General features: G+C 50.3%; 1 protein-coding gene and 1 non-coding gene across 3 annotated transcripts in view; both read left to right on the top strand.

Annotated features, from left to right (window-relative positions):
* The window catches only part of CYTH1 (cytohesin 1), a 79,498-nt gene extending 61,911 nt beyond the window's left edge, over positions 1-17,587 (top strand). The window contains exons 7-13 of one of the 2 annotated variants that reach the window (XM_059998387.1): positions 392-504; positions 1,448-1,596; positions 1,994-2,106; positions 7,319-7,397; positions 10,890-10,961; positions 11,870-12,024; positions 15,709-17,587. In XM_059998387.1, the coding sequence (XP_059854370.1) occupies positions 392-504; positions 1,448-1,596; positions 1,994-2,106; positions 7,319-7,397; positions 10,890-10,961; positions 11,870-12,024; positions 15,709-15,787 (760 nt within the window). In that variant the 3' untranslated portion in view covers positions 15,788-17,587. The remainder of the gene's footprint in view (positions 1-391; positions 505-1,447; positions 1,597-1,993; positions 2,107-7,318; positions 7,398-10,889; positions 10,962-11,869; positions 12,025-15,708) is intronic. The other variant, XM_059998386.1, reaches the window with a different exon arrangement.
* On the top strand, positions 3,422-3,525 carry LOC132415609 (U6 spliceosomal RNA). The gene has a single exon (XR_009517330.1). It is a non-coding gene; the product is annotated as a U6 spliceosomal RNA (small nuclear RNA).
* Positions 17,588-18,684: the final 1,097 nt, after the last annotated feature.

Raw genomic sequence — 18,684 nt, 5'->3', positions numbered from 1 at the left:
AATAATCCAGAATTAAATCTGTTGACCACAGGTCTCTCTTTGACTTAAAGGGATTAGTCTTGAATGCTTTGATAGAAAATCTCTTTTCCTGCTATGTCATCTTTTTTTCTGGAAATTGGAGTTCTTTTAAAATGGGCATTATCCGTATTTCAGTCTTGTGTATCAGTCTGAGGAGGAGAACCATTCTTTTGAATAGGAAAATCTTAATTGTTTTCTAAATACATTCTCTCCGATCGAGAGAATGGTGATGTGGAGTAGTTAGTCTGCATCTGTTCAGAGTTACTGGACACAAAGCTGAAGTCCCCCACGTCACCCTTTGCCACAGAAATCATTCACAGAGAAACAGATTATCTCCCCAAGTCCCATAACTTGCCCTGTCTTCACCTCCTAGGCAGTTCCTGTGGAGCTTCCGGCTGCCGGGAGAGGCCCAGAAGATTGACCGGATGATGGAGGCGTTTGCCCAGCGCTACTGTCAGTGCAACCACGGGGTGTTCCAGTCCACAGGTGAGCGGGGTGGCGGCGGGGGGCGTCCTCTCCTGTGGTTGGCAGTGCCTGTCAGGTTCTTTTCTAGGTACTAGGTCATTTCTAAAACAAAAGGGCTTAGGTTCTTGCCTAAGAACATTGCTTTAAATGGTATTTATAATAGTAAAAGGTTGGAAACTATCCAAATTCTAACAATAAGGTAATAAGAATGTAAGTTATGGTACCTCTGAATTATGAAGTATGCAACTATTAAAACTCATGTTTTTAAAAAGAGGCTTTATTGACATGGAAAAATGCTAATAAGATTAGCCAAAAAGCAGACTTCAAAACTGTGTCTCTGTTTTCATTGTAATTGTGTTACAGTCTGTATCCGTGAGATACATTTGTGATACCTTACACATAGGCACATTTATGTGAGAAAGCAAAATAAGTTCTTACTAGGTGGTGAGATTATAGGTAGTTTACATCTTTTTTATACGTTGTGCTCTTCTGGTTTTCTATGGTGTATGTGTTCTTCTTTCACAATCTGAAGAAATAAACGTCTTTAAGTCTTGAATGCTTTATGTTCTTTCCCGTGCCTTGCTCTTTTCAGTGAGCAGTATATAACCTTTCAGTTAGAGCATACCCAAGCGCATGGATTTTGCCCATTCTTTTGAGAGCGCTGCTTTTTTTTTTTTTTTCCGGTACGTGGACCTCTAACTGTTGTGGCCTCTCCCGTTGCGGAGCACAGGCTCCGGACGCGCAGGCTTAGCGGCCATGGCTCACGGGCCTAGCCACTCCGCGGCATGTGCGATCTTCCCGGACCGGGGCACGAACCCGTGTACCCTGCATCGGCAGGCGGACTCCCAACCACTGCGCCACCAGGGAAGCCCTGAGAGCACTGCTTTTTATTCTCTATCTCATCCGGAGTTTCATGTTCTTTCGGGTGGGATGTTTCCGATCGGATTTTGCTTTTCTCTTTTAGACACGTGTTATGTCCTCTCATTTGCCATCATCATGTTGAACACCAGCCTGCATAACCCCAATGTCAAAGACAAGCCCACCGTGGAGAGGTTCATTGCCATGAATCGAGGCATCAACGACGGGGGAGACCTGCCCGAGGAGCTGCTCCGGGTGAGTTTCGCGCTGATTCAAGACTGTGGTCCCGGGCGGTGCTGATGGAGGGGACGGGAGGGACGTGGGATCATCCAGTGTCTACTTGGACCATACACATAATTATGTGAATTTCATTAAGAAATTGGTAGTGAGGCCCAGTGAGGAGTCAGTGGGGGAAAGTGGTTTATAAATCTGAAACTAAAGGCTCGAATGGAAGTCGGGCTGATCTCTTTTCTTTCTTAATTGTCCATTAGGCATCTTATTTCTCTTGTCTCTGTGAGCCCCTAAAGGGAGAGATGTTCTCCATGCCACCAGTGCGTGGCACACAGTGACACTTATTAAATGAATGGTGGGAAAGGGCGGGAGGAGAGGTATTTCTCGGATCAGAGACATGCAGTGTCATCTTTTATCCCAGAATCTGTATGAGAGCATAAAAAACGAACCCTTTAAAATCCCAGAAGATGATGGGAATGACCTTACTCACACTTTCTTCAACCCAGACCGAGAAGGCTGGCTATTGAAGCTCGGTAAGTGATGCCATCTGGGTTAGGGCTTCTAACGCAGAAACTTAGAAAGAACATGTGTGTGCACGCTCGCCTACCCGAGCCTGCACTGTGGGGAAAAGGGGGTTGGTGCAGGAGGCGCTAAGGAGAGTCTTTGGTATGAATTCGTACTGTTCTAACAAGATCGCCTCCAGAAAGGAAGGAATGCACGGCTAGTGCCCCATGGGACGCACAGAGACTCCTGGGGATAGGCTTGCCCGCATAAATATTGCCTACATGTGTTTGCGCTCCACATTTCCTCTCTGGGGCAGTTCCCGGAGGACCTGGTCCTTTTCCCTTCCCGGACCACCGGGAGGGCGGCCAGCTGTGCCCTTCTCTCTACTTCCCATCACAAGTTTGTATCCGGTGCTCCCGCCTCCCCCACCCCGGTGCATCATCACTTCCTTCTGCATCTGGCTCCCCACAGGCAGCGTGCATGGCAAACCCAAGGCCCTGGCTGCAGCGCAATCCACGGCACTCTTACTCATTCTTGGGCGCTGGTTTTTTTTTCCCCCCTCCTTTCCAATACAAATCAGCCACGTTAATGATTTTGTTCATTCAGAAAAATTAAAAATTATTCCTCTTCCCTCTGCCAAAAGTGAGCTTGTATTGCTGAGATCTGTGGTCATGCCTTGCCACGAAGGTGACAAAGTAACCAAAAGGAAGGTTTTTATACACATTCATATGCACATGTGATTATTTCATTAACCGTTTCAGAATGCAGAGAGAGCCCCCGGACGTAACGATGTTAATTTTTTGGCCACTGAGAGAGTACTTACCCCTGTTTTCTTCTGCCTTGGCCTTTTGATGTGTGGGTTCCTGCATTATCAGGAGGTGTCATTAGAATGATCCTCCTCTACCATTTCAGCTCCTGGTCCCAGTGAGATTAGAAGTCCTTACGCTCCATGCCATTATTGACACATCTGGGAAGCGCTGAAATGAGATCTTCAATTTCTGACTAGTTCAGATGGCAGTAGGATTTGTATTCCCTTTTAAAAGCATATCCTAAGTCCTCGGGTTTATACATAATGACTTAGTTCATAAATTCTCCTTAAGCACCACCTCACTGGTTGGAGTTTTAAATGTCTCTTGAATTTGTCAACATTTCATGTATCTTTAAGCCAGGAGAATCTTCGAAGTTAAGGCTCTAAAATTAGTCACCCCAGAGGTGGCCACTCTGCTCTGCATCTTTATTGCCAAGTGGCTAGAGTTAAAAGGGAACCTGCTGGAAAATTTAAAAGTGCATCCAGGTTTGGATTTGCTTCCCCCTCCAGCGAAATTTGTTTAAATGCTAATACTAAGTGTTAGCTTTGACAGCCCAGATAGTAAAATTAGAACAGTACGAAGATTATCTTGGTTCTTACACCAGGATGACATGTAAATTCATGAGGCATCCCATATTTTTTAAAAAGAAAAAAATTTAACTAAATGTGAGACTCGTTTTTAGGTCATTGCATTACTTTTTCCAGACCTCCACCAGACCCTCCTAAACTCTTCACATTGTGTTTTCATTGTAGCACACTTCAAATCACCCCTTCGTATGTGTGTGCCACAGAAGGCAGGCCTTCCAGCCGTCTGCAATTGTGTGTATATGTCCGTGTATGCATATAACCGTAAGACGGTGTATTCTTGTGTATACACATATGTACATGTGTGTTCACAGGCTTGTGTGTGAGCATTTTTACACACACTTTAAAAAGAGGTAGCCATCCGAAGAGAGACATTTAACTTTCCCCAAAGAAATCTTCACTGTCTTTGCTCTGGATTCAGGATATACTAATAAACGTCAGCTTGGTGAGAGCTGATTTGTGGCATCTTTGAGGCCAGGATTTTGGTGGTGCCTCAGATCTTGTCTTTACCAGATGGGATGTGGCAGATGAGGCCAGCCCCTCATTCACACGCCGGACAGTGGCATTTGCCCTGTTACTGCTGTCTTTATGTCCCGTCCCCACAAGGCAGACATGAATGACTAATACAGTGCACCTTAAGGTTAAGGAGTCGGGTTTAATTTCTTTGTTTTAATTTTCTTTTCTCCCTCATTTGTATGTTTCCATGATTTTGGCTCTCCTTTTCCTTGCCCCAAACTCCAGGAGGTATGTAATCCCCTCAACCTGCTCGCTCGCTCTGCCCAGGCCACTGTAATCGCTGCAGCGTTTTCTTATTTTGTTATTTTTGATTATTTTGTTTCAAATTGCTGGTGGTAGTGTTAATGCTGCTTCTAACTTACCGTACAGTCCCTAGGGAACTGGTCAGGATTGGGGGTGCGGAGTGATTTTCATGTTTCCCTTGGAGGGGTAGTGCATAGTACATCCAACAGCTGGGCACACAGATGTGGGACAATTTGAACTTTCCTGAGTGCAGTAGTGCAAGAAAACACACTAAGAGTGGATTTGTAAACGCAGACAAAGTATTCACTGAATTGCCTCTCGGAATTATTGGCCAGGCGTATGCTATATTACTGACTCAAATTGACACTCAGGAACTTCAGAGATTTCTGAAGTGGAGGAGAGGAGGAGGTTGTGATTCCCGCAGCCGTGTGCTCACTCACACGTGCCGTGACCAGAGAAGCAAAGCAGGAAAAGAAGTAAATTAGACAACATAGGACATTTGCCTTTGCATGAAAAAGGGAAATGGTGTTTCTTAAACTCAGAATGAGGCCAGGTAAAGTTAAAAAAGATAAAACCCCCAAATCCCTTCTTGAAGTCCTTCCGTTTAATCTCCTGTGTTTTAGGGGAGGGCATTACAACCTCAGCTCTGTTTTTTATGTTTTGTTTTGTTTTTCTCCCTCCTCTTTTTCAATGAGTCATCATTCAAACCCCCAAATTGGCCTCATAGTTATGTCGTTGGTATCTGCTCTCCACTTGCTGATTCAGGGAAACATGTTTTCTAGATGAGGAAGTCCTCAGGTGTCTGCTTCAGCCTCACTTGAGCAGAGCCTCAAGGGAAAGAACGGCCCCAACACTGACATTTATGAAACGTTTCCGGGCCTTGTCAGGTGGTTACCACCCAGCTCCGGGGGAGCCAGCGTCTGGCCTTTACATCTACGGAGTAGAGGCCCGCAGGCTGGGAGGTGGTCCTGTGAGTTCCTCAGGGACTGTCCTAGGTGCGCGCATCGGTCTGTCTGCTTGTTTCATGTCTGTTTCCCTTTCAACATGAAATGTGTCCCTGGGACCGCGTGGTGCTTCATGGTAGGGGTCTCGTTAATGCAGCAGGTTGTCGGGAAATGAAATAGCCACGCTTTCATCACCAGGGAGAGGATTTGTCCGGCTTTGCTTTCTGTCCTAGATTTCCTCCCATCTTCTTCCTTGGGACATCTGACCCCTCTTCCACGACCTCCTGAGCCCCAGGTGCCCCGGGGTGGTCCTGCGACGGGAGCGCACGGCAGTGGGCATGGGTTGAGGTGTCCTGTGTGCTGAGCCCCGTGTGGGGGTGAAGGCCCAAGAGGCAGAAGAGCTGCTTCCTCGGGTTCTGAAAGGGGGAAGGGGGTTTCCTTTTTATAACAAATTGGCTCCAGTTCTAAGTATATTCCTTGTGTTCTTTCTCCTCCTGATTTATTTCGGTTCTGCCCAGCCTTTCCCATTTCCTCACGCATGTCGTATTTCCATCCATGGTTCTCTTGGTTCATGCCCTAGGGCCTTAGGGGCCAGAGGCACGTGCTCACAGAAGCTGACAGTTGCTGTGGGCAGAGAGTCGAGCCGGTCTTCGCTTTGACAGCAGCAGGGATGCGGCTGGGGGCGTAGCGCGTGCTGGCTCAGGACCAAACTCCTTCCGTGAGGTGGTGCCATTGGGAACCTCGGCAATTCATGATGAGCCGCTTAACCTCTCAGAGTTCGGGCATCCGAGCAGAGCCGTGCAAGGGGCCCGAAAGCCCAGCTGTCCTTAAAACTGCTACCGGGACCGACGCTGGACACTTCATTTCCGTGGCAGGATTTGCGTTGCTCCAGCAGTCGGATCCTTTGAGGAAACCTGGCGTGATCACACAGCCACGTCCTGGCAGCTGGAGATACTCCCTCTAAACCCTGTGCTCAGCTGTTTGTGGTGAGGGGCAAGCAAGGAAGCGTGACTGGGGTCACTAAATTTACACCCTGTGGTCCTTGTTCTTTATGAGGATTGGAGAAGTGATGTTCTCTGTAGGTTAAGTCAGCAAAAGAGCATATCCTGTCCAGGGCAGTAAGAAGTGTTTATGAAATGCTGTGTGTATCTCACCACATGAAGGCCTTTCATATGGTTCATGTTCAGAAAGCTTTCCCTGGACCCGGTGTAAGTCGAGGAGAAGAAAGGCTTTGCTCATGGTCAAGTTGAGAGCAGGATGTGCCTTCACTCACCGAGGCCATCGTGAAGTTTCTCTTCCTTTGTATCATCTTGGGATAACTTCATGACCCTGGTGTTTCTTCTTATTGAGAAATATTGAGGAGGACTAAGGGAACCTTCAACAGCTCACAGCCACCCGTGAGAGCTCACTTGGCCTGTGGCCTCCTCCTCCAGTTATTTTTGTTTCAAGATTCCGGTGAGAAGTCCAGAATTGAATAGGGACCTCTGCTTACCAGTGGATTCTTCCCTGATCCAGGGATACTGCTTTGTCCCACCCAGGGCTCTGGGGGAATTTAGGACACTGGCCCAGAAACCTAAAAAGCCAGTGTAGAAACGCACTACAGTCAGGAAGGTGGGGTAGAAGGTGAAACCGAAGGAACTTGGGTTCCATGTTCCAGGAAAACTGGATTTGATTGTGAGGGGATTAAAATGTCTTACTTCCTGGTTCCTCCTCCTGTCCTATTCTGATAAAACCCTGGGCTGGTGGACCAGCAGTGTAGCGTAGCCAGGGGGCTGGCCCTCTCCCCTCCTCTTGTGTTCGCCCATTTCCACCGCATCCATAGGCTTCTGCTGACGCTTCTCTGGTCCATCACCGTCCCAGCTCCCTCCCCAGCCCGTGCTCTCATCTGCTGTCCTGATGTCATCTCCAGGGGGCCACCCAACTTGCTTGCTCTGCTTGTACCCACAGACTTTCACGCTGTGAAAGGTGCTTCTGTTTTGGCTCTGTGTCTCGTTACTGATGTAAATCTGCCATGATCTCAGTGTCTTCCTGGCGCCCTGCCCCCGCTTCCTCGTCCTGCACCCTCTCTGGGGGCAGAGCTTCGAGCCCCCCGGAGCCTGCGCTGGCTGGTTGACTCCTATCCAACACGCATCTCTCTTTGCTCTGCAGGTGGCAGGGTAAAGACTTGGAAAAGACGCTGGTTCATTCTGACTGACAACTGCCTTTACTACTTTGAATACACGACGGTGAGCGCCTGCTGGTCAGCTGGGACGGGGGTGGACCAGGCCTTGTGTTTAAACAGCTCTAATGAGACAGGGTTGGAGGACGCAGGGGGAGACAGTCAGATTTGTCCTGCTGCATCTTTGGGGCAGGAGGAGAGTTTATGTGAAGTGGAAGGGCTAAGACGAATCTCAAGAGGGGTGCCCGGGTGTGGTGTGGGGTGTCTGGCCACAGGAGCCGTAGCTCAGAGCTGACATCCACTTCTCCATTGGGACACCATGTGCCCGGCCAGGAGACAGTGGCAGACAACATCATACACGGCATTAGAAATGGGTTGTAGAGCCGAGCTAGAAAGAATGAACTTGGACCCATGGCCAAGAGAGAGTTTGTGGCCCCATTGAAAGGGAAACAAAAGTAATTGTGATTCTGTGGTAGCAGAAATACTGAAGCACTTGATTTAGAAGAAACAGCCAAGGGGCAAGATATGTCATAGAGGAAAAGAAAGTGAAACGAAATGGGAGATTACCTGGAGTTTTAAGAAATTGACGTTTACTTAAACTGAAAGTTTTGTTGGTTTTTATTTAGTGGGAATGGAATTACAATACACACAATACTATGAGAATAAAGATTGTACAGAGTCTGTGAGAATAAAGATTGTACAGTAAAACCTTTTCTGAAGCTCCCTCTAGGAGCCCCCAGGAGGCCCAGCAGGTTGGTAGCCTCAGGTTGGATCCCACTCAGACGGGCTCCCCACAGCTGGAGGCCCTTGTTTCTGCCCTGTTTCCTGGTCATCGAAAGAGCAAACCATATACCACTGGCAGCACTGGAATGTGTCTTAAATAAATCAGGGCAGTTGAGATCCTACTGAGAAAACGAAGGTTTAGAAGTATCTTTTATAATAAAGGTAGAGCAAGATGGGATGAGAGTCCTGGCAGTGTTTGTGTGAAGCTTGGTAGGAGCCAGGATGCAGGTCCGTGCCTGGCCCTTTGCAGCTTGGGGGTGAAGCGGGTTTCCACTGTGTTCCGCACTGTGGTTCTTCAGCTTGCAGACGTCGTGCGGATGTGGCTTCTCACATGGGGACTGAGAGTCATGACAGTGTCAGCTCATAATTCAGTCACTCAGCAATTTCCAAGGGAATGCTGACCAGGATTTTGTGTGTTATGGGGGCTAAACTCATGCCTCGTTAAGTTCTGCAACTGGCTTTGCTTTTCTGTTATTAAAATCCTTTCAATTATGAGAGTACTGTATTTCAAATACCCAAAACAGTACAAAGATAGATTTTTTTTTCACCCCCCAAAGTACCACTGTGAACAGCTTGGTAAATTTCTTTCTGTTTTGCCCCTGTCCCCCCACCCCATGTATTAACTGTTTTTTCTAGACTGGTGACATCTTTAAAATCTTGTTTAAATCTTTTTCACTGGTCTCTGGGTTAATATGAACCATGTGCGGGGCATCTAAACAACGCACCCCTAAGTCCCGGGACAGTCTCAGTGGTAATGCAGTGAGATTCTAGAATCTTGTGGTTCTTCATGACGCTGACCATGGTGGCGTTACCTGAATTCAGTCTAGCAGCACACCAGCATTTTATCAGACAGTGGGAATCCAGAGAAAACGTTTCTGAAGATGCTGAGGGGGGAGCCTCAGGGTTAAGATGGTAGGTGGAGATAACCACACAGAAATTACCTGACAAAGAGGAAAAATCTAGTAGAAAGAAGTGGGGACATAGCAGCCGGATAAGGAAAGGGCAGAACTCATTCACTGCGCTTCACAGTAGGCAGCAGGGGCCGCGGCGCAGCCTGGAGCCAGCAGAAGGCCCCTTGCTGCGTGGCCAGGCACAACCAGCCCCAGACCTCCCCGTGCCCAAGTCTGGGAGAAGTAAACCGAGTAGGAGTTCTTCCCTCCTCCCCCTTTGGATGGAGGAGTGGTGAGGTCTGCTGGAGGGTAGTAACCGGGAATGAGAAAAATGGAAAAACAGGACTCACTTTCTGCGATATCAGTGAAAGTTCCGGGTGTGTGTTCATGTAAGAAGACTGTCCGTGGGGGGCGTGCGGTGAGCATCAGCTCCAAGAGATGCCGGACACCAGCACCCCAGGGGAGAGTTGGGGCTCGGGGTGTCTGAGGGGGGCGCTCCCTCCACTCGCTTCTCTCCTGAGACTCTGGAAGTGGGCCAGAACACCAATAGCTGGCTCTCCAGTAGTTTCAGACTTAAATGAGAACCAAAACTATATATTAAGAATATGACTATGTAATTGTAGAATTATAACTTATTTATTAACACATAAGTTAAAACTTTAAGGACTGATTAGCTAGAAATGTAATCACTATCCTAAAAGAAAGGCTTGAGACAGTCATAGAGATTGTGTCTGAAAGACAAGCATTAAAACAATTAAGGGTAGGGCTTCCCTGGTGGCGCAGTGGTTGAGAGTCCGCCTGCCGATGCAGGGGACATGGGTTCGTGCCCCGGTCTGGGAGGATCCCACATGCCGCGGAGTGGCTGGGCCCGTGAGCCGTGGCTGCTGGGCCTGTGCGTCCGGAGCCTGTGCTCCGCAGCGGGAGAGGCCACAACAGTGAGAGGCCTGCGTACCGCAAAAAAAAAAAACAAAAACAAGGGCCAGCGAACAGGTGCGGAGGACAGATGAGGATGATCCCAATACCAGAATGACTGGGACCTGCAAATGCAAAGACAAGTTATGAGATTATTTCCCTAAAAAGGAGAAACAAACCTGATCTGCAAATCAAAAGAGTGCATATGGTATTTTAGGAACATCTGTCCTAGGAAGCTTGGTGCCAAGGCATAGCCCGGTTAAACTGTTGAACTTGGAACAAAGTCTTTGGCCATTGGTTGTCTGGACATCAGGGAGAAGAGGTGAAGGCTGATGGCCCAGCAGGTGTGGGGGTGGCCTTTGCTGAGATGGGAAGTCCTGGAGGAGGGCCAGTGGGTGTGAGGGGACGCAGGGCTCTGTTCTGGACAGGAGTTTAGATGCTTTTGGGTCCAGGTGGAGTTGCAGTGTCTCTTTGAGGATCCTACAGTCTGGAGGGGGGAGGTGAGGCTGGAGATAGTGAGAAGGTGGTGACACACGACACGACTATAGTCCAGGCGTTGCGGGCACAGAACAGGGGCACCTCGGGCGAGACTTGAGCTTCCTAGGGTTGCTGACACTGGAACTGAGGTTTGAAGGATGAGTAGGCGGGCCAGACAAAGAAGCAGGATAATTTTTGTGTGAAAGGGCCTTACATGTTCCCCACTGGAGGGCCACCCACAGCTCTTGTCACACTCACTCTTTCAGAACGTCTGTGGAAGCTCCTCCTCCAAAGGCTTTTCGGTCTTAGGGATTCATATGTGGTATGTTGACAACACCCACACATTTCTTGACCCTATTCTTGTTTTTAAAGCTGCTCTGTGGGACTTCATGTCGTGGAGGAGTCACAGCAGCTGGGCTGAGTTGCCGTGAGGAAGGTAACAGGACATGCGTTCATAAACTGAGCAGTTAGGTCTTCTCTCTCCAATTCTTCTGCAGGATAAGGAGCCCCGTGGAATTATCCCATTAGAGAACCTGAGTATCCGGGAGGTGGAAGACTCCAAAAAACCAGTGAGTATTTTTTGGTGAGATGTTTTGGGGGGACAGAAGGGATGGGCATAGCAGCTGTTTGATACAGGAAGAAGTTGCAGAGGTTTACAGTTGACCCTTGGACAACAAGGTTGGGGCTGTGTGGGTCCCCTGACACGTGGACTGTTCTCAGTGGTAACTCCTATGGTAGAGTGCCGTCTGTGCTTGGCTAAGTCCGCGGCTGCTGAGGCACTGCTGTACGGACGGAGGCCGACTGTCGGTCATACGAGGATGCTTAATTGCGAGGAAGGCCAGCACCACCCCCACCCCCGCCTTACTCAGGGGTCAGCTGTACTTGAGAAAAACCCCGAAAGTACTCATATGATTTAATTTAAGTTAGCCTAACTTTTAAAATTATCTTTACAGTTCAAGCCAAAGGTGAGACTAAATAACCTCTTTCATTCTGTCCATCAGCTTTAGTGTCATTTATTGAATATCACATGAGGTATAGAATTGTCCTTCCTTAAAAGGCATCAAGCTCTCACGATTGGACCACTTATTTTATGATCTTCAGATCGCTTATAAATATTTTTCCTCTGTTTTGGAATATCGTATTGCTGGCTTGGCTTTAAAAGGCATTAAGTTACCTGCAGTTCGCTCCCTATCTTCTATATATTAGGAGTAGAGCTAACGTGTATCATCTGCTCGATATCTTTGCTAATAAAACCTATTTATATACAATCTACATTCTCCAGAATTCCACTTCTAGGCTCCTCTTTTCCAAAGGAAAACATATGTTGGCTATATTTTATGAAGGTGAGAATAAAGAAATAAATTAACTTTTTTTTTTTTTGGAAATAAAAATTTACTTTTTGGGAACTTAACTTTTTTCTTGGTCAGCAGCTTTCTTAGATCTTTGTCACTCTCTCCCTCTCTTTCTTAATTCTCAGAACTGCTTTGAGCTTTACATCCCCGACAATAAAGACCAAGTGATTAAGGCCTGTAAGACAGAGGCTGACGGGCGAGTGGTGGAGGGGAACCACACGGTGTACCGCATCTCAGCCCCAACACCTGAGGAGAAGGAAGACTGGATCAAGTGCATCAAGTAGGTGGCAGGTGAAGCTGGCGACCTCGCCTCTCAGATAGTGACGCTCCAGCTGTTCCGTGGGCTGCCCATGCCGCCTCTGCGCCCTGTGTGCTGAATCATTAGCGAGTAGTTTGACTGTGATTCCCCGGTGACTTTTCCCTGGGTGTCTGGATTCTTGACCATTGAGCGTTTTTAAGAGTGCGCCTCACATCTAGGCTTCCCAAGTGCAGCTCATGGCCCCAAAGAGGGGACAGGTGGGCAGGCTTATAGGCATAGGTGCCACTGGCCAGACTGGCCTTTTCACGTCTTAGGAAGTGGGTTTCGTCTTCATGGTGGCAGCTCAGCGGGGATTGTAACCGTTCCCTTTTATAATTTCTTAGTCCTGTGAGGCACTGTTGTCCCATTTACAGATGGGCAGACTGAGGCCCATAGAGGGTAAGTAATGAATGCTTGTCAAAGTCACGTGGCCGTGATCCGGGGTTGCGAGGCAGAGCCTCATACTCCCTGCTGAGCTGTGAGGAAGTGGCGGTTCTGGGGTAAGGGAGGTGTACACAGATCCTGGGGTCCAGGGCTCCTCCTGGCCCTCGCTGCACCTGTTTCACGGGGGAGGTGTCCTGCCCCGGCAGCTCCTCCTCCCCACAGCTTCTGTGAACCCTGCCCCGCCCGCCATCACACCCACTGCCCATCACCACACCTGTCTTGCCCCTGGGAGTGCATCCTCGCTCTCCCCGCCAGCGCTGCGCCCATCAGACATGGCCCAGCCGTTTCCTTAGGGTGTCCCCATTACTGAGCCTCGAGGCTTCCCCTGGAGACTAGTGAGGCCGCACTGACCGGCGCCCAAGGCCTTGCGGGTCCTGCGTCGCCCCGAGTGACGGGCCTTCTCCCACCGGGGCCGCGGCCTGCTCCTGAGGGGCTGGGCACGCTCTAGTTTTTGTGGTGTTTTTGGCACCTCTACTAAAACAAGTGTAGTGTTTGGGCCAGGGTTAAATAGTGAATAAATGGCTGAAAGGGGGCGAGGTGATGTGGGGGAAGGAGCAGGTCGTTTATTCCCACACAAAGAGCCTCTGAAAGTTGTGCGGTTCAGATGGGCGGGACAGGAGAGCACCGGTTCAGAGTCAGGCCAGCCCGTGCAGAGTTCCCGCTCTGACTCTCGGCGTCGCCTGCCCTCCTCCCAGACCCTCAGCTTGCTCACCACACAGCAGTGAGAGGTGGGGCTCCCTGAGGACTCCCGGGGACGGTGCCGCCCCCTTCTGGGTGATGGTGTTAAGGCACAAGGCCGTTCTGAGGGTGAGACAGATGGTGCAGCGCCGTGCTCAGCACGCCGCCTGGACTCAGGTAGCCCCGGACGATGACGGCTGTCGGAAGTGTGGTGTCATCCGAGGCCGTCCCACGTGCCGTGGAGCCCATGAGGCACCGCAGCGTTTCTGGCGTCACCACCAATAAGGAGGCTCAGGGGTCCTCTGTGCTGGACGCACCCTGAGGTCTGTGTGGAGGAGTAGCGGCGCCTTGGGGACCTGTGGCCACGGAGAGCTCCTTACCCATGTCCCCGTACCCTTTTTTTTACCACATGTTTTTTAAAAACTACTTGACTCTTTAATCCTTATGAAATGTATTTTTTGCATGTGGTTTGAAGTAAAGGATGTAACCTTATTTTCTCAAGTGAGTGGCCGATTGTCCTGATACCGTTTATTAATCCATTTTGTCCAGTCTGAAGCGCCCTCTAGTGTGGACCAACTTCCTGTGTGTGCACGGTGACCGTGTCTCTGTGTCTCTGGGTCCGTGTGCTGTCCTGCATGATCGTTAGGGCATCAGAGCGTGTGTTGACAGGGGATTGTGTGTAGCCTCCCCCAACTCGTTGTTCTTTCAAAAAGGCTCTGTCTGCAGGTGTACATTCTGCCTTTCATGTCATTGTACTTCGGTAGCCAGAGAACCCGAGCCCTCCTTACGGTCATGCTTGGAATGGTTCAGTCCCTCCATCGAGGTGAATGCAGAGCCTCCTCGGGGGTGGATCCCGGGGTCTGCCCGGAGCTGGCCTCATCTCCTTGTGGGAGTTGCAGACGCTGTTCCAGCTCCACGGCTCAGCGCCCTTAACCCTCCCCAGAGCCCTGGGAAGGTGGGTGCAGCAGGATGGTTGTCCCCAGGTGACAGATGAGGACACAGGCACAGCGAGGTGAATTCACTCGTCCCGAACCACAGACCCGAGCCTTCTGACTCAGGGAGCCGTCCTCCTCCACGTGCGGCGCTCAGCTCCAGCCGCCCTTGGCTCTGACGCTCTCCCAGTGAAAATACTGGGGCAGAGGCACCAGAGGAGGGACCTGATCGGATGGAAGTTCTTCACGATGTTGCTGGAAAGATTTTGCAGAAGGTCAAGTTGCAGGCACATTTTCTCTCTTCAGTGCTCATGCCAGGAGTTTCCAGCTACCTCGGTCCTGGTGCTCTGGGCACGTGGTCACACAGAATCGCGTGTCTCTGTAGACAGACCTGCAGCGCAGCGACGGTGGCCACTGAGGGAGAGCTTCTGCTGCCCGGTGTCGTCTCCGCTCTGCCTTCCCAGGGCTGGGGCGGAGTGTCTCCAGGGACCATGTGAGGATGGCCGTGAGAAGCACATGTATGTGCAAGGCTGGGGCAGAGCTTCCAGCCCCAAGCACTTCACTGTGTCCTAGCCCCCGTCACGTGGACTGGAGATGTCCCGCGGCGTCCCTGGGGGCTTGGCCCACCCAGGAAGCGGAGGTGGACTCACCCTAGTGCTCTGAAGGTGGAAGCAGGATTCCCTCCCGAGCACTCCGAGTGGTCAGATGCTGCATGGCGGGGTCCCTCAGGATGCGTTCCGGGCCCTGTCCAGCTCCTGCCTCCCCCGGAGCTGAGTTGCTGTTTCGCACGGACACATCCTCTCTGTGAACGGGGCCCGGTCAGCCCGCAGGAGCCGTCATGCACCTGGTTAAGTGCGGTCCACGGTCATGTGGGCTTGTGACTGGCCCAGAAGCTAGTTGGCACCTGGAATACTACTTCTCAGGAAAAGCAAATGAAACTTCAAAACGTGGATCACACCTTGCTTCAAAGTGGAGAATGACAAATACAGAGGGACAGCGGATGGCTGAGGCCTGCCATCACCACCTGTGCTGGTGTCTCTGGGGCCAGTGCAAGGGCTGCTTGGGCTCCCTCCCCACCAGGCTGTGGACACAGAGCAGGCTGCTGGCCTCTTGCCTGGGCCCCGACTGCCCAGTGATGGGTCTTGGCTGTCGAGCTGATGCTCTTGGGGACTCAGAAGTTGCTCGGTACAGAGGATGGCCGCCAATCAGATGCACCACGTGGCAGGGGACACACGGGGTTGTGTGATGGTCACTGTTCCAGACAAATGCCACTGTCATGACGGAACTAAAGCACTGCGCTTGTTTTGCTGCGTTAGAGCACAGCTGTGAGGGCGTAGAGGATTCCTAAACTTAAATTTATTACTTGGTTGAAACAGGCAATAAGCACCCCACAGTGACCTTGTCGCCTGTACCACGTGTCTCCCTCAAAACTTGTCTTTTACGCCACATGTGGACACAGTGAAGGTTGATGCCGTGACGTGGCCTTTAAAGGGATGGTCGAGCAGGGAGGGGGTCTGGGGCATGGCTGCTGCTAGGAAGCCCCTGCCTGGGGTCGTGTCTCCTGGTCCTGTTCCTCAGTCTCCTCTGCTTTCTCCCCTTTTCTGTGTTGCAGGGCAGCCATCAGCAGGGACCCTTTCTACGAGATGCTAGCTGCGCGGAAGAAGAAGGTCTCTTCCACGAAAAGACATTGAGTCTACGCAGCCAGCAGGGCTGGTGTGCCCGGCGAGTGAGGCCCAGCGAGTGAGGCCCGGTGCAGCCTCCCTGCCTCCCGTGCAGTGGGAGCGTCTTGCCAGGCATTACCCTGAGTTCCTAGAGACTAGCTTCAGCTTTTGCTAACTTTTTTAAGTGGGAGAAGGGTAGGCAGTTACCCTTGGAGAAGGGGGCCTGATGCCTTCACACTTGGGTTTTGAGCCTTTCTCTCTAAAAAGAACAGAGCTCCTGTCGGCCACGCTGCCTCCCCGCAAGTCTCCACTCAACAGGTCTGATAGCAGAGCTTGGAGCCAACCGTTTACCTCTCGGTTATTCCCTGGGAAGAAGCCTTCAACCCTGCACCATAAATACGTGTACCCATATCTTATTTTATGTTAAGAAAAAAAGTGGAATGGAAGAGAAGCCACATGCTATAAAGATATATTTTTGTTTTTTAAAGAAAGAGAAAGAGAAGGTAGAGCTGTCCAGGCATTCTGCCTGTCTGCTTCGGGAAGCTTCTCCCGAGAGAAGAAGCTCCCTGGGCCGCCGCTGTGCATGTCAGCCCGGGCAGGGGCAGGGGCCAGGCGGGCCCCCTCCTCACGCTTCTGGGGCCTCGTCTGGGCAAGAGAGGGGGTGGCGAGAGGGGGGAGGGGGCCGCGCGGCGAGGACAGACTCGGGGCCTGCAGGGCAGCGCCGGCCACTCCAGCTGATGCTTTTCCTTCCAGGTGCCTGGAGAGCACTGCGGGGAGAAGGGAGCCCGCCCCCCGCCTGCGCTGTTCCTTCTCTTTCAGGACTCGTTCTTGTCGGGCTTTAAAATAGTCAGCATCTTTCCTTGAGCTACATACCTAATAACCAAAACTGTGAGGAAGGTAGTCCCATCAGAGATTCTGGGATAACCTGTTTCTTATTTGGTTTTTCTTCCTCCTGCCCCTGAACTCCATTCCTCGTTTTAGAGGAAGGAGCAGGTCTGACCCGATCACCTTAGGGCTTCAGCCTTTTCTGCCTCCGAACTGGCCTTCACCTGGACTCGCCGTGCGTGTGGCGCTGGCCCTTGGGGAGGAGCGGGCCTTCATCTGCGCGGCAGGGGCGGGTGGGGGGAGCCGGAGGGTGAGTGGTCGGCCTCCCGCTGGAGTCGGCCTTGCCCTCCTAACGCGTGGCCTGAAGGAGCCGTGGCCGCCGCTCTCCTGCTGTTCTCTCAGGGACTCTTGTCCGGGGCCCGGCGCCCGGTCCAGGCAGAGCAGGGCTGGCCAGGCCATTGCAGCGCCAGTGTGACCCTGGCTCCTCTGACACCTTCCGGGCGGGCTCACATCTCTGGAAATAGCTTTTGTAAAGGGGAGTGGTGGGGTCACTTTCTGGGGTCCCCCCTTCATGTAGGTCCTACCTGGAGTGGCTTCAGGCGTTTTAATGCCAGAGCTCGTGAAGGTGGCAGAAGAGGGTCCAGGCTGGGAACCTGAAATTTCTGGGCGGGAGAACCAGGGGGTCTGGGTCGGTGCTGGAGCCCCTCTGGCTGTCTGAGTCCCTGGCCCTGGTTCTCACGAATATTACCTAGACAGAGAGGCACCTGGATCAGTATTAGTCTATTTATCAGAGGTGTAAATAATCCATGTATAGTTTTTCTCCTTTTAGATTATTTTGTATTTGTTTTAAAAAAAAGTTTTGTCAAAATATAAAGAAATGACTGAAAGTTGTTGACAGGGTTTTTAAAAAAATTATAATTATTCCAATCGGTTTTTGTTTGTCTGTTTTTTTTGCATTGTAAACTAGCGCCAAGGAACTGCAGCAAATAAACTCCACATCTGCCCAAACCACTTTGTTGCCTGTGGCGTTGCTTCATGCCCACATGGGCCCTGAGAAGGAAGGTCGTGCTTGTCAGGTGCACTTCCGCGGGAGGATGTGTCACTTGAACCTCTCGTCTTAAGTCTAGTGATGATAAAGATCGGAAGTGGCGAGGATGGTTGTGTCTTCCGTTAAGGAGAGCGGAGCAAAAATGATCGTTAGCATAGTCATTCCCCACGCCCCCGCCCTTTTTGGAAGAAGAAACAAATGTCAGGCATCAACTTCAAATTAAGATCAAGAAATGGGCCTTCAGCCTTTAGAATACATTCTTAGTATTATTTCATTTTCCAGATGTGCCTACATAACGCCAGGGAAGAGTCACAGTGAGGTAGAGCTCAAAAGTTGAGAAGACATTCAGCATAGCATCTCAGGGTAAGGAGATGGACAAGCCTTAGCCTGTCCCTTCGGCTGGTGGTTCATCAGAACATGCAATGGAGAGTTATTATGTGATCCAGCAATTCTATTCCAAGGTACATGCCCAAGAGAATTGAAAGCATGTCCACACAAAAACTTGCACACGACTGTTCATAGCAACGTGATTCACAACAGCCAAAAGGTGGAAACAATCAAGATGTTCATCGACTGATGAATGGATGAACAAACTCATCTGTTCATACGAGGGAGTATCATGCGGCCGCAAAAAGGAATGAAGTACAGATTTGTGCTGTGACATGGCTGAACCCTGAAAACGTTATGCTGAGTGAAAGAAGCCTGACACAGAAACCCACAGTTTATATGATTCTTTTCATATGCAGAAAAGGCAAATCTATGGAGAGAGAAAGTAGATTGGTGGTAGTCAGAGGCTGGAGATGTTGGGGAGAATGGGGAGTGACTGCCCATGGGTACAGGGTTTCTTTTTTGGGGTGTTGAAAATATTTTGGAGTTAGTGGTGTTGGTTACACAGTGTTGTGAATGCACTAAATCCCACTGAATTGTACACTTTAAAAGGGTGAATTTTATGATAAGTGAATTACATCTCAGTTTTAGAACAATAGCAGTGAACAAATGCCATCACTTCCCATGGTTTTACTGGTTCTCAAAGTGTGGTTCCCTGGTCAGCATC

The sequence above is a fragment of the Delphinus delphis genome, chromosome 19 (assembly GCF_949987515.2).
Source record: "Delphinus delphis chromosome 19, mDelDel1.2, whole genome shotgun sequence".
Classification (NCBI taxonomy): domain Eukaryota; kingdom Metazoa; phylum Chordata; class Mammalia; order Artiodactyla; family Delphinidae; genus Delphinus; species Delphinus delphis.
This window is presented reverse-complemented; position numbering and strand designations above follow the sequence as displayed.